Genomic DNA, 14,338 nt, shown 5'->3' with positions numbered 1-14,338 from the left:
TCTGCAGAAGTTCTTTTGTATGCAGGAGGTCAACGCTCCCTTGAGAAGCGGTATCGATTTTGCAGTGCCATGCAGCGGCAATGCGCAGCACTACATTCCTGTCGTCTGCTCTGTCAACATGTGCACTGCTTCGCACGCAGCGCTCGTCCGTTTCTGGAACGGATTTGCCGCTGCGTCCGCGCCACATAGCGTCTGCAATGTCGTACGCAACGACCAATTCGGGCAAACGAAAATCAATGACAAACACATATCTGAAACATTCGCTCGTACGTTTTATTGGGCAGTTTGGTTTACCACTTTCCAGTCCCACTTTTCAAACACCAAACAAACATGTCACAATCCATTTTACGACTACCGGAATGCTCTGTTTGAGGACAGCTGTAAAACAAACAAACAAACGTGATGTACAGCACCGGCTCTTTCTACGGTCAGCCAAATGAAACGATATCATGAGAAACTGAGAGGGCAGGCAAAATTTTCGATCCCTACAAAGAGGAAAGCTTAACAGGCCTGGTTTCAACCATTCCAAATCTCGAACCAGATCACAGGCCAATAATCGTATTATCCGAAAGGTAGTCATGCAGCAGGTGAACAATATTATATGTATGTATAAACCTTATATATCAGCAGTAGCAATAACAGAACGGGTGGCTGAAAACGACTCTGCTTGAAAATATATTTAAAAAAAACGTTAACAGAAACGTAAACTGAACGTGCGAGACCTGCACGCAAAAAGAAAAGAAAGAACAACACATTTTTCTTTAAAATCTGACTGTATCCCACGGTCGCTCCTTCACTCTGGGACGACCGACAAATAAACATACCCCCGCTGTCAGCGCGGTGACTATACACAAACCAACAACACTTTCTATAACGATCCAACTCCTTAAAACTTGCTGGGATCATACAATCTTTACCGTCAGCCTTGCAGTCAGCGTTGCTAAACCACCATCATCACACTTCTCTATCACTCAAAAAGTGGCAGCACCACGTATTCCAGGAAGGGGGCTCGGAAACCCCTCCCTGGAAATCACCGGATTGAAACTTATTGCATACAACTCTTCTGCAGGACAACAACTGCTTCATTTGGTTCAACGGCAAACATGGGAGGAAAAAACATTTTATCCCTTCGGGAATATGGAACAACAAAAGAAAAAAAAAAAAAAGAATAACCAGCATTCTTCGAGACACACTTCGTGCATATATTTCGTTTTTGATGCTTCCGTACATAGCTTGTAACATACAGTAGCGGCGATATACAACAGGATTTCTAAAAAGGCAAACTTGACACTTATATCGATTGTTAAGGCGTACTGCATTGCAAAAAGACGACGGATGGCACATCTATACGAAGAGACGACGAGGGTGGAGAAATAGTTCACAACAGGGAAGTGGAGAGGAAGAGGGGGGGATCTCACAAAACATCGTCTCTGTTCCCGTAAAAAAATACAGCTTCATGGTAATTTCATCATCCAAACCTCACCGGGTTGCCTTTTTTCTTTAACTCTCGTCTAGACACAGCATGCTCACGCGCAGAGATGATGTTAATTGTGCGTTTCAATGTGCATGTGAGCAGCCAAGCGGGTATCGAAACGACGAGGTCATGGTCAGATACGGCGCCGGCACCACCACCACACCACGCAGCGAAATGTCAACATCCGCGCGCCTGAATAATAATCTTTCCCATTCCATTGCAGCACGACAATAACACGACGTAGAAAAAAAAAAGTATTTACGGCAGTCACAGCATGGAAAGAAATATATTTATTTATATGTATATATATATATTTACCTCTCTTAGCGTACTCTCAGGAGCAAATAAAGAAAAAGCTTTTGTACTTGTACAAAACCACGTCATTTTCAAAATCCCTCTCCTTCCACGTTGAGTAGCTCATACGTGAGAGGAAAAAGACACTCGCAATCTCCCTTTGCTCTAAACTAGATCGATGGTCTGAACCATTTACAAAATCCCGCGTTTCCTGTCGAACGTAAACTAAACAACACGACGCGAAATTTCTTGCAAAACACACTGATGACAAGCGGACTTCGAATCGAGAAAGAAAACAATAATAAAAGCGCGTAGCGGTGTCCCACGCTCGCAGCCGCATCGAGGGACTCGGGTGACCTTGAAACAGCGTACCGGCTTTTTGTAGGAACGCCCTTCCCGCGATAAACAGGGCACTTTTGCTCGCAAAGAGAATTATGAAGGGGTGTTTTACCTGAAAGTAGGCTCTCACCGCATTCAAGTAGGCTGGGCAAGAAACAAAAGAAAAGCACACACGCACACACAGACCCGCGTAGCAACACACAACGACAGTTCGAATTTTAAAAAAAAGAAATTCGCCGACTAAACCTTGACGTAGGTGCTTAAGGGTTTCACGAAGTGATAGTCTCGGTGGCCACACTGAGGACAAGAGACGCAGTGGCTGTAGTCGCTGAAATACTGCAGCGGTCGGTCTACCGTCGTAACAAGTTCATGACAGTTGTTGCAACGAAGTCGCTCCTCGCAGCACGGTGTGGCGGCGAAAATGTCGTACGAGTACATGGTACCGAGAATTAGATGTTGACCTACCCATCTTTGCCCGCAACCACGGCAAGCTAGCCGGCTGTGCCAGCCTTCGAGGCAGTTCATGCAAACGGCATTCAGGTACTGCGGTCGCTCGTCGACGCGGACTTGCACGGAGCCTTTGCTGTGTTGTCGAGGGGATAAAAACAGGGTACCATCCACAAGTGGATATCGGTCGAACACGTTCATCACAGCGTGGCACACGATGCAGGGGATGTATGACATTTTGTTGGCGCTTAGCGTCGACAGGATAAAGCAGCGGATGTCGTCACTGCCTCCTTCATCATCCATTTTGATATTGTACGAGTTGATTTTGTGCCAAGGTAGCGTGTTGAAGGAAGAGTAGTCCTGACGCCGGCTGAACAACCCGCCGGAGCCGTGCCGTTCTCGGATTGTGTCCGTGAAGAATCCTCCTTGCTTTTTGTTGTGCGTCGGTGACGGCGGGAACTCGGACGAGGAGCTCGGAGGACTGCCACCTGAGCCGGTGCTCGACATGCTGGAACTACGAAGCCGCATAACGGGAACGCCGTTACCTGGAGTTTTCGCCACCGTGACGTTCGCAGTGCCGTTCAACGTCAGTGTTGGCTTGTCGTTATTTTTCTTCCGGCGCGGTTTCTTCTTCTTGTCATCGCGACTGGCAACGGGAGGTATCCAGTCGAGATCCTTCCGAAGATGACCCTTGCTGCATTTGCAGCCGCAGGCCTTGTACGCGAGGTCGTAACCCTTTTTTGTCCACAAATTCTGCAACCGTTGCTTCTCGCTCCACGAGCGTGCGCGGCCGGTCGAGCGCAGGTAGGTGAGCACCGCTTCTTCCCACTCCTCGAAGCAGCTCTTGTGCATGTATTGGCTCATCGAACAGTGCTCGTTGTTGCATATCACCTTGACGGTACTGCTCAAGTCGTCCAAGTGAATCGGTTCGCCTAAGTGGCAGCCCGTGGGAACGCAACACGCAGCCACAAAGTTCTCCATGACTGCCGCGTATCGGGCGGGGTGGTACTGAGGCGCAGCGTGCTCGTCCGCCGGCCGCGCTCTATTTTCGCGGTGCTGCGGCATCCTCGGCGCCTTTCTCCCTCCGCACATCCACGAAGCCGGCTCGATGGGGGCTCGCAATAGTATGACCGCGTGCCTTGCTGACTAGACTCCAACACGAGGACTGCCGAACGAGACTCCAAGACACGACTCTTAGCTCGACTCAAAACAATCGCGAATGTCGTCCCGAGGAAAGTTTCCAAGCGGCATGCTCCGGCGTGGAGGGGCGTGCCTTTGATTGGCAGGTTGCCCTGCGCTCTGATTGGAACAATCGCGCACCGCGCGATTTTCTCCCTCTCCCATTGGAGCGAGGCCGGCCCGCCACAACTCTGCCGCTGCAGTTATGGGGCCGCTTTCTCCCCAGACAACGGGAGACGCTGTTTCTGAACCAGGCTTATGTTTTGAGATGGTTGCTTCCTGGCTCTGCCACTTTCCACTTGCAGTTGACACTCACGTTTTCCGGAAGCATACGCGCGACGCGCATCAATCTGCAGAGCGCCGACCACATGTTTTAAATGCGGGCGGAGTGATCCCAGCGAGGTATCCTTCCGAGCAAAATATTTCTCTCGAATACGTTCTTCTTTCGTGCACGCACTGTTGCCCGCTTGTTATCACGCAAACTGCGTTCACGACGAGCAGTAGTCCCTTCGAAACGAAGTACAGATTAAACGATCCATGTTATCTGCCCGGATTGACCTTGAATACATCCCGTTGTAAACATTGCGGAGCCAGCCCATTCCAGTTCGCGCGCAGGGGTGGTGGTATAGAGAGCGAAGAGAAAAACATATCCCGCGGTCCTTGCGTAACTTTTTGCAGCTTTTCCGGCCTTTTAAAGACACCGAGGCGAAAATAAGCTTCTCTGATCGGGCCTCGGGAGTAGGGACTTCAGATATAGGCATCAGCTGAGGCGACCGCAGAAAACAGATGATCCGGTTAAATAAACCACCAGAGCGGCCATGACCGTGAAAAACTCCGTCGATCGATTCACAGGGCCAGTGTTACTGATTAGGCCGTTCGACCTTGCCCAAGGATGTTGACGAATCTTGGGCGTTGCCTTTTCTATCTGGCTGGCTGTTTCCCTGTGCAGCGCTAATTTCGCTTTTGACGTGCTCATCGACCGCGCTATATTTATTTCGCAGACGACAGACTGGCGTGTTCGAGAACGCTATTAGTGATATGATTGCTGGTCGCGATTCTTGTTTCTCAAGGGCTGCCGACAACGTTTCGTTGCTTTTGTCTACAATGTTTGGCTGCGGATGATTTTTTGTTTCGTTTTTAGTGTGATGCGGATGGTCACCGTGCTCATTAAGAACGTTCTGTGTACAGGTTTTATTTGCGGGGGAGCTTCCAGGTCCTTCAATCGGGGTCGCTGCTGGCGCAGTCGTTCTTGGCGAGGAAATAAAATGCTTTCAGATAACGCAATATGGGGATTTGTGTAGGACTTTCGTCTCAAGGGGGTGTTGGAATTCCGTTGGGAGGACTTTTCGGGGCTTTCCCCTTTTTAGCACGCATTTTTCTAGGAGGATGGGTATTTGTAAGATATTTTTGTGGGGGGAGGAGGTTAGTAGGAAAATCCCTCCCCCCTAAAAAAAAAAAGGATAACACCACGTGGATACTGAAATAAATCGAAATAAAATAAACTATTTAGACAATCTGTTAGCTGCAAAAAAGACCGTGCGGTAGACGTCTGAATTCGCATGATATGTAATTCCGAGGATGAATCCCATCATCGATTCGGAATGAAATGCATCGCCGTCACAGAGTAAACAACGTTACGGGGTTATTTTTACCGGCAGGACAGGAAAGTGTCACCGCGTGCGGAGCTTATCAGCTGGCTTCCGTTGCACAACACATTGGTCTTATAATCGGAACCTGTGCACAGACGGAGCGAAACCTGTTCTCTCTACACTCTATATGGCTTATGCGGAAAACATTGTCAACAGAACTTCATAACGTGATCGAACTGCTCAATTGCCTATTTATGTTTCAATATAAGCTGTTCACCTCGAGTGTTGAAAAGTACTCTTTCACTTAGAAAGTGTTTTTATAACATGGCGAGAAGGAATATATAATAACATGGACACGACACACGAAGTTGACGATTGCTGGTCATGGGTGTGATGATCGATCTGTTCATATCTGATAATCGATGTGCGCAAGCGTGTCAATACTACATGGGTACACTGACATATCATAATGATTATGACATATGATATGACATCGATATTGAATGTTATCTATTAGCTATTCTGGCTATCATAGCAAGAATTTAGCGCTTCAGGTTCCATCACATGGACGTGACATAAAACTACAAATACTCAGGAGGAAAAGAAGTTGCTTTCTCCGAAAGGTCGATTGTGTTTCTGTAACAGTTTATATTTGCAGCATTATTTAATTTACGCTCTCCTCTTAATGCTCTAAGCAAAAAAAAAAAAAAAAAAGAAAGAAGAACAGACCTAATGTTCTATTTTCCTGTAAACTTCCGCGCTTGATTCAGTTACGCCGCTAACTTCCTTTCTTCTTCTTCCTCTTCTTCTTTTTCCTTTCTTTTTCACATTCAGATTTTCTTCTGTTCTTACCCAAGCAGCACAATGTACTGAAAGTCGAGTGCAATAGGCCCAAGCAGCACAATGTACTGAAAGTTGAGTGCAATAGGGGTGGGCGGTATGTGTCTTATCAATGTTCTTTAGTTTCACGAGTCTGTTCAAGGCCTTCCACCTACCCGTCCACCCCTATTGCACTCGACTTTCAGTACATTGTGCTGCTTGGGTAAAATGTTTTTGTTTGTTTATTTTTTGCCTGGAAGGAGACACGCGAAATACGGCAAAACACAACATGATTATTTTTCTTTTTTGTGCCAACCTACTTGTTTGTGCCAACCAACTACATGATAATTGGTAAGTCGCCTGCGCGCCACGGTTTTATTTAGTTTTGTGTACTCCTTTGGAACGGGTCAGCTGAGACATACTGTATATTCGTGTCTGTTACGCGTAAATCTACTCCGATTACCATATTTGTATACATTTCAACGCGTGCATCGCCTTTGAACAAGCTATATACTAACGTGCCGGTTTATTCGTCCAAAATAAATTTTCGTGTGCTTTAATACCAATTTCTCGTAAAAGGAAGCAGGGGGGAGGGAGGGCGGAGGAATATGAATCAAGGCGTTCATTTAAGGAAACGAGACAGACCTCATAAAAAGTCCGGCCTCGGGCACAAAATTAAAGCACACCGTCGTTCGCAGAAAGCCTTCGTAACATCGACGCCACTGTATATGTTCGTGTTGAAGCCTGCCTTACATCTCAGCCCGTAACGTTCCTAGGGAGCACTTTACGGAGCACATGAGATAGATCCGATATGTCACCCCCGAGACGTTGATATCCTCTGTTGAAGTTGGAAGTTTTTGCAAATTTCCCTTCGTGGTACGTACGGCTCACCTGGTGTCATGGCTAACATTTCCCTTCATTTTTTTGTTTTATTTTTTATCATCAGTAAAATTACTTATCACATCACTAAACCTTGCTTATGCGTGTGAAGGAAATATCTGTATTTCAAGATTTTTCTCCGGGACACTGTGGTCTCCTCTGTACCCTATGATCTGCCTGCGTACCTGTATGCTGTGCGTGTGTTTTTGTGTGCTGTGGTTTTGCCTATCGTTCTGATGTCTTACTGACTCCACTGACTATCGACCCTATTTAGCATCGTTCATCACCTCATCATCAGAACACATCTCATCCCGCCCCATTGTACTTTGGGGTAGTAGGCCGCACCTTACGTGGCAAATTTCCCCATTCATTATCATTAATTTATTTGTTGTTGTTGAATTTATTGCGTGATGAATTCCATCTCTCCATTTTATTTATTTTTTCGCCAACATCAGATCACCCGTGAGGGATAAACTAAATGTTTTCTTCCTCGCGCACTATCACATTACAGTCTGGTTCCGGATTTCATCGTTGCCTTAGACCTGCCTGCATCGTTGCCTGTATAGTTTGAGTCCCAAGGAAGAGCCCGTTGAGCAGTCTTTATACACCCGTGCAGAGAGATGCAATATTTTTCTGGGACTTGTTCCAGCTCGCTTTTAATAAGAATATCTAACGTCGTCCTCGCTCCATTCGGTATCTGTCACTTAGGTCACGAAGAGAACCATCCGTGGAATATATATACCCTCATTTTACTGTGCACCTGACCATTCGTTTATGGGTATAGCGGATCGCGTAATGACCGACCATACCATGTCTTTGGGAGATATATGATTTCCTCCTGTAAATGTCCCCTGTCTCGCATAGTCCATGCAACATAGTCCTTCTGGAACGGTGTCCTCTACCTTGCCCAACTGACTACTGAGTGAAGTTAGTGCGCGTCCTGTAATCATCTCAGTACCACCACTACCCATCTACCACTACCACCTCTCTCTAGCACTATCTACTATGCAGTACGTATAGTATGTACCATACAAGTCTACCGTAGTTCTCTTTCTTTCTTCTTTTTTATTTTTATTTTTAAATTCTCTTAACCAATATATGCTGCGAGCCTCGTGGACCTTTATCGCAGGGGCGGTGTCATATGCGTTTGTGCATCGTTCATCGCAAACATCTTACGTATTTATGCAAAGCGTACGTGTGTGCACAGTACAGCGACTCATGTGCATTACAGCCCTTCACCATGCGAATATCTACACCCTAATTTGCTGATATGTGCTTTTGTGTCTGCAGACCTAAGTATTGCGGCTAACTGCGCTTTGAACTTCAGTGAATACGTTTTGTGGCTGCTGTATTGTCGCGTCTTGTTTTGTACGAAAAATTCCCACGAACACATTTACGATTTGTACCCTGCAGACTGCTGCTCCAGAGACTTGCGACTGTAGGGGCAATCGCATTGTGTGTCGTGATTCTGACAAGATTGATGCAATGCAAAGATGTCTGGTGCGCACGAAATACGACACACACATTCTGTTTAAAAATGCATTTGCATTGCTATGAAAAGGCTAATTTCAGAACTATTACCGAAGTTTGTCCCGTCCGAACATTTTCTTGCTAGCAGGACAGGTACGGTCACCGCATCCCATGCAGAAAAAAACCTTGCGCTACTGAAAGATCATTCATTCCACAGGTGTCCAAATTTGAAAAGAAATAGAAAATGAAGGCTTGATCGTGATCACAATATTCAGTATGCACGTGTAGGGCCTTGAAATGCTTTACCTATACATACGTGCAACATGTATACATGTTGCAGATCGTGCTTCGCTCAATTCATTTTCGTTTGGGTAGGCGCGCAGATTCGTGAATACCCGCGTTTTGCGATGTCCGCGCCGCGCATGAACCAAAAAGCGAACGAACTTGCAGTAGCTGCCAGAGCCACCGGTGGGAGACGCCACATCATGGACACCTAGTCGTCGGACTCCCTTTCTCAACTGCTGTCAACACTGAGTTGCAGAGCGTGCGGCATGGCGTGCACGTTGTTGTTCTGCGCAGAACTGGTATTTATTTGAAGTGGTATTTATTTTTCGAGTTTAATTATGCAAATTAGCTCAATTAATGTTCAACGTGAATGCAAACGGCCTCAATATGTTGCAAAAGTCTGTTTTTTGTGTGTTCCAAGTAAACCTATAAGTAAAGTAAAACCTATTTTTAGGACCTTCATCACGAACCCTGAGACTGGGGAAAAAACACACTAAACACACTCCAGTCTCAGGGTTCATGATGAAGATCAATTACCACCAACTCGCCTGCTTTCTCGCCGCTCTATTTTTAGGAATTTAGTTACATCCTCTCGTGGTACACCCTGTATAGCAGTCGTCGAAGAAGCCTGTCGCTGTCCGGATTTTTCGACGAGTGCTACATTTCTAATACCATTTGTGCAGGCGGGTTATTGTTAGGCGGATGTCCTGTTCGAAAGCTTTTATAACTACTGGGCGACTAATTAGCTAAATACATTAATTAACTTCTTTGTTAAGTGTCTCCTGGGCAATGCGAGATAGCAGAATTAACAAATAATAATCACAGAATAATAATAAGCACAATAGTAATAATAATAATAATAATCAGGAGAATAATAAGCCCAATAAATAATTACATTTTTTATAACATTTTTTTTTCATTCGAATTTTGCCTGATGTGTGTACATACGAATGGTACATTGTACATATTTTTAGCAGTTTGACATACTTGTAACGATAGTTTGCACGTATAACGTTTACGTTGTTACTGTGTTAGTTAAAAGCAAAGTGTTATCGGGACAGGTACTTGTGTAATTAGATAATTATGCTGATAAAATATTCTCAACAGAAGAATTGGAGCCGATTATTATTCAGATCCATCGTCCTTGTTGAACACCGTGAGAGGCGAACGTACTTCGAGATATAAATTATCAAATTTTAGCTATGCAAATGAGCCCGCACCAGAAGTCAGAAATCGAGCGCAGAAAGGGCGACAGGCATCCCACGTGAGAGAGCCACGTGCTTTGGAGCGACGAAGCTGATTGGAGTAGGCGCTAATCTCTTGGCCTTTTCTCATCTAGTCTTAAGTATGGTCCTTGGCGGTTTTTTGTTTGTTTGTTCTTTTGCCGCACTTTCTATCGAATTTACTAACGATGTGAGGTCAACTTTTTTGGGAGCCTGGAAAGGTTTTTAAAATTAAAATTCACAATTTAGAGCTGGACCTACAGTACGATTTAAAAAGAAGATGATGACCCCCAGATTACGAACCCCCAAATTGTCCAGAAAAATAAATCATATCTCGTAAGTGAGGCCAACTTTTACATGTACAGGTCAAACGGCTTCAAGAGTACTACAGGTTTTCCCACTCATTTTAATCCATTGGTCACTCAATTTAATCCAAGCGCTACCCAATTTAATCCAGTGGTGAACCAAATTAATCCAGACACCAACCAATTTAATCCAAGCGCTACCCAATTTAATTCAACCAACACTTGTAAATGTATTCCGTATGTATTCAGTCATGTCATGACTGAGACTTTGATGATTTCGCCAATGTGTCATGAGTTTATGAGTACCGATTCAACAACCCTTGGATTTCGCAGTGTCATGGGGTGTTTTATGACTTTTTTGTCATTATGATATTTCATGACTATTTTCATGTTGTGTGCCATTAATCAATTTTATGGGACTGCCACTGCTTCAAACAGTGCCATACAGTGTTTTATAACTACCGATGGTCATTATGACTTACCATGACTATTTTCATGACTTGTGCCATGAATAGCTTTTATGGGACTACTGCTGCTTGAAGCAGTGTCACGCAATGTTTTATGACCACCTACGGTCATTATGATACAAGTACCATGAATCGATTTCATGGGACTACTGCTGCTTCAAACAGTATCATACAATGTTTTACAACTACCGATGGTCATTATGACATGCCATGACTATTTTCATGATATGTGCCATAATCGATTTTACGGGACTACTGCTGCTTCAAACAGCATCATACAACGTTTTATAACTACAGATGGTCATTATGACATTCCATGACTATTTTCATGACATGTGCCATGAATCGATTTTATGGGACTACTGCTGCTTCAAACAGTATCATACAACGTTTTATAACTGCCGATGGTCATTATGACATGCCATGACTATTTTCATGATATGCGCCATGAATCGATTTTATGGGACTACTGCTGCTTCAAACAGCATCGTACAACGTTTTATAACTACCGATGGTCATTATGACATGCCATGACTACTTTCATGATATGTGCCATGAATCGATTTTATGGGACTACCGCTGCTTCAAACAGTGTCATGCAGTGTTTTATGACCACCAACGGTCATTATGACATTCCATGACTATTTTCACGATATGTGCCATGAATCAGCTTCAAGGAACTACCGCTGCTTCAAACAGTGTCACACAGTCTTTTATGACTACCGGCGGTCATTATGACATTCCATGACTATTTTTATGATATGTGCCATGAGCTTCAAACATTGTCATGCAATGTTTTATATCCACCGATGGTCATTATAACCTTTCATGAGTATTCTCATGATATGTGACATGAACCGATTTTATGGGGCTACTGCTGCTTGAAACAATGTCCTACAATGCATTACGACTACCGCGGTCATTATGACATTCCACGACTGTTTTTATATTACGTGCCATGAACCAATTTTAGCAACTATTCCACAGACCGACCGCTGTGGCGTCGCTCATGATCTCAGCTGTCACGCGATGTAAACCCCCAGTTATTATTATTAATATGATCATTATTAATGCTGCTAGAAAGGGTGCCATATAATGCCTCGTAACTACCGAGGGCCATTACGATATTCTATGACTATTTTCATGATATGTGCTATGAATCGATGTTATCTGACTAAGGTTGCTTCAAACAGTATCATATGGTATTTTATGACATTATGGCATTCCATCTGCTATTGCTAGTGCAATTTTCTACAAAGTATTCGTGGCTGCTGCTTGTCATTGTGACATTTCATGACTATTTTGCATATACGAGTCAAACAAACTTTCGGCTACTGCAGCTGGTTCAAACTGTGCCAGGTGATGATTCATGACTACTGCTTAGTTATGTCTTTGATGTACGTACTCAAGTTCATGAAGCGTTCATTCTGTAGGCGCAGCCAAGTCATTGTCAACTTTATAACATGAGATACCAGCAGCTGAATCTACAGGAAGTATGACAATACCGCTTGAAGCGGTGTTCTATGAACGAAGAGAACAAAAGCGGAATCCTTGCACTTTTTCTTAATTCCTACATGTCAGCGCCTTGGAGAACTTGCTCAATATAGCTGAAGTGATTTCTGTTATGCGATGCACAATCCATGCGGTGTTTGCACTGCATGGCGTGCTGCGCCGCATCGAGCAAAATAGCGCGGCGGTGCTCAGGAAAACACGAATTTCAAGCTTTAATTCGGATAAGATTTCCTCAATCTGATTGAAAAAGGTGCTATACGGTGGCAGAAATTTCACGCAATGTCCATCACAGTGTGTTGCTTGATGTGCTTGCTTGTGCAGAGGGGCATTATTCATTGCCAATACTGCCACGACCAGCTCCCGTGGCGTAGTGGTGCCTTCTACGCCGGGATTAGGAAGTGACACGGGTTCGAATCCTGTCACCGGCTGTACTGTCTGAGGTTTTCCCTTGCTTTTCCGCAGACTTTCCAGACGAATCCCTATTGAAAAATACTTCAGAAAATCGCATAGAAACATAGCATTCCTTCAGAATTTCTTACAGAAGCGTGTTCGTCTCTCAGAATTTCCCACAAAGGATGCAGATTCGAATACATATCATCACAGGCACACCAATGTGAAAATATCCTGTTGGATAATTCAGGGTCTGGCCTTGTGATTTCTATGAGAAAACAGCGTGATTCAGAAACAGCGTTTATTCCAACTGCCAGCAAGTTCGTTAGTCTGCTTTGAAACGATGAAGCGCATGGACGCAGCTACGCATCTCATGCAAATATCGCCAGGAATTCAGGATTTTCGTCGCTTTTGAGGTATATAGCACGTGTGTGTGTGTGTTATATAATCGTCCGTACTACGCATTCTCATTCTTTATGCGTCTTTACCCCTGTTCGCACGTATTCTGTGGATCGGAAGGTAGAATGCAGTGAGATGGTTATAGCAACTGTGCTTTGGGCAAACGGTATGTTACATATTTCTATGCCTATCTCTCACGCACACACATGTTGTTGTAACCGTGCTTTTTAAAATGCTGTTTCTTCTAGGTTAAACTCGGAAGAAGCGGCAGCCAGCGGGAAAACGCATTGGATTCGAGTACGTGGTCGTAACCCATTCTCGTCTCGAGAAAGTTGGATGATGCTTTTACGGAAGAAAGCCTACGCGTTCCCAATGTGCGAAACATGAACTTGTCATAATCACATGAATAAATTTCTTGGTCGTCGCATTGGACATTTCAAGTACGTGTACAATGCGTTGGGTCATGCCTTTCTGAACTTATTGGCTGGGCCACAAATGTTCTGCAACATTCCTTACAGTGACGGCATGCGACTTACTCTCAATACTTCTCAGCAAGTAAGTATGGGATCCTTCAATTATCATACGGGGCAGTGCAGCTTTCTTAGGATGTTTCTTGCAAGGTGGCCCATTACACTTTCTCACGGGCTTTCTTGTGGGTCTCGAGGCCTGTATGAAATCCTGTGAGAAAGCCTCACAGGCCACCCCGTAAGAAGCTCTGTAAGAAAGCTGCATTGCCCCTGCCTGTAAGAAATCCTCCCTGGAATCCTACAGGATCCCTGTAAGAAACTATGAGAGAAATTTTGTAAGATTTAGTCTCATAACCTCATAGAAATTCCTTCAGCAGTCTGAGAGATTTCTTTTGTAAGATTTTCTGAAGTATTTTTCAATAGGGATGTCGGCATAGTTCCCCCAGAAGTCGGCCCAGGACGCACACTAACCGCACCTGTCCCCCACTTCTTCCTGCTGTCCTCTCTCCATCTGTCCACGTTGTACGCCGCTCATAGCCACAGTTGCTTCGCGGCGCTAACACGAAATTTAAAAAAAAATACGGCCACGAGACCATATACTAGGTATTGCACTAGGTGAGTCCTCCATTTTAGCAAATTTGTGAAGAAAACGCTGCGTCAGTTCTATAGCCGTGTCTCTTTCACGGAGTGTCGTCTGCTGCTCTTTTGTCGGCTTTGGGCGGAGCTTCAAAACACCACCGAACAACTTAGCAGACCACGGCGTCGCACGCCGTGTAGTCTGCTAGGCTGTCGTCTGCTAA

General features: G+C 44.7%; 1 protein-coding gene across 1 annotated transcript; it reads right to left on the bottom strand.

Moving 5' to 3' along the window:
* Positions 1-252: 252 nt before the first annotated feature.
* On the bottom strand, positions 253-4,154 carry LOC135400727 (headcase protein-like). Its single transcript, XM_064632595.1, has one exon. It carries the CDS (start codon positions 3,644-3,646, stop codon positions 2,348-2,350), a length of 1,299 nt encoding a protein of 432 aa, XP_064488665.1. The 5' UTR covers positions 3,647-4,154; the 3' UTR covers positions 253-2,347.
* Between the last annotated feature and the right edge of the window lie 10,184 nt (positions 4,155-14,338).

Source organism: Ornithodoros turicata, chromosome 7 (genome assembly GCF_037126465.1).
Source record: "Ornithodoros turicata isolate Travis chromosome 7, ASM3712646v1, whole genome shotgun sequence".
Lineage (NCBI taxonomy): Eukaryota > Metazoa > Arthropoda > Arachnida > Ixodida > Argasidae > Ornithodoros > Ornithodoros turicata.
The sequence above is the reverse complement of the archived record's forward strand: the minus strand, read 5'-3'. Positions and strand labels throughout refer to the sequence as shown.

Bases quoted from the DNA above. Each gene is read 5' to 3' on its own strand.
- LOC135400727 (XM_064632595.1), bottom strand. From the start codon at position 3,646: ATGTGCGGAGGGAGAAAGGCGCCGAGGATGCCGCAGCACCGCGAAAAT.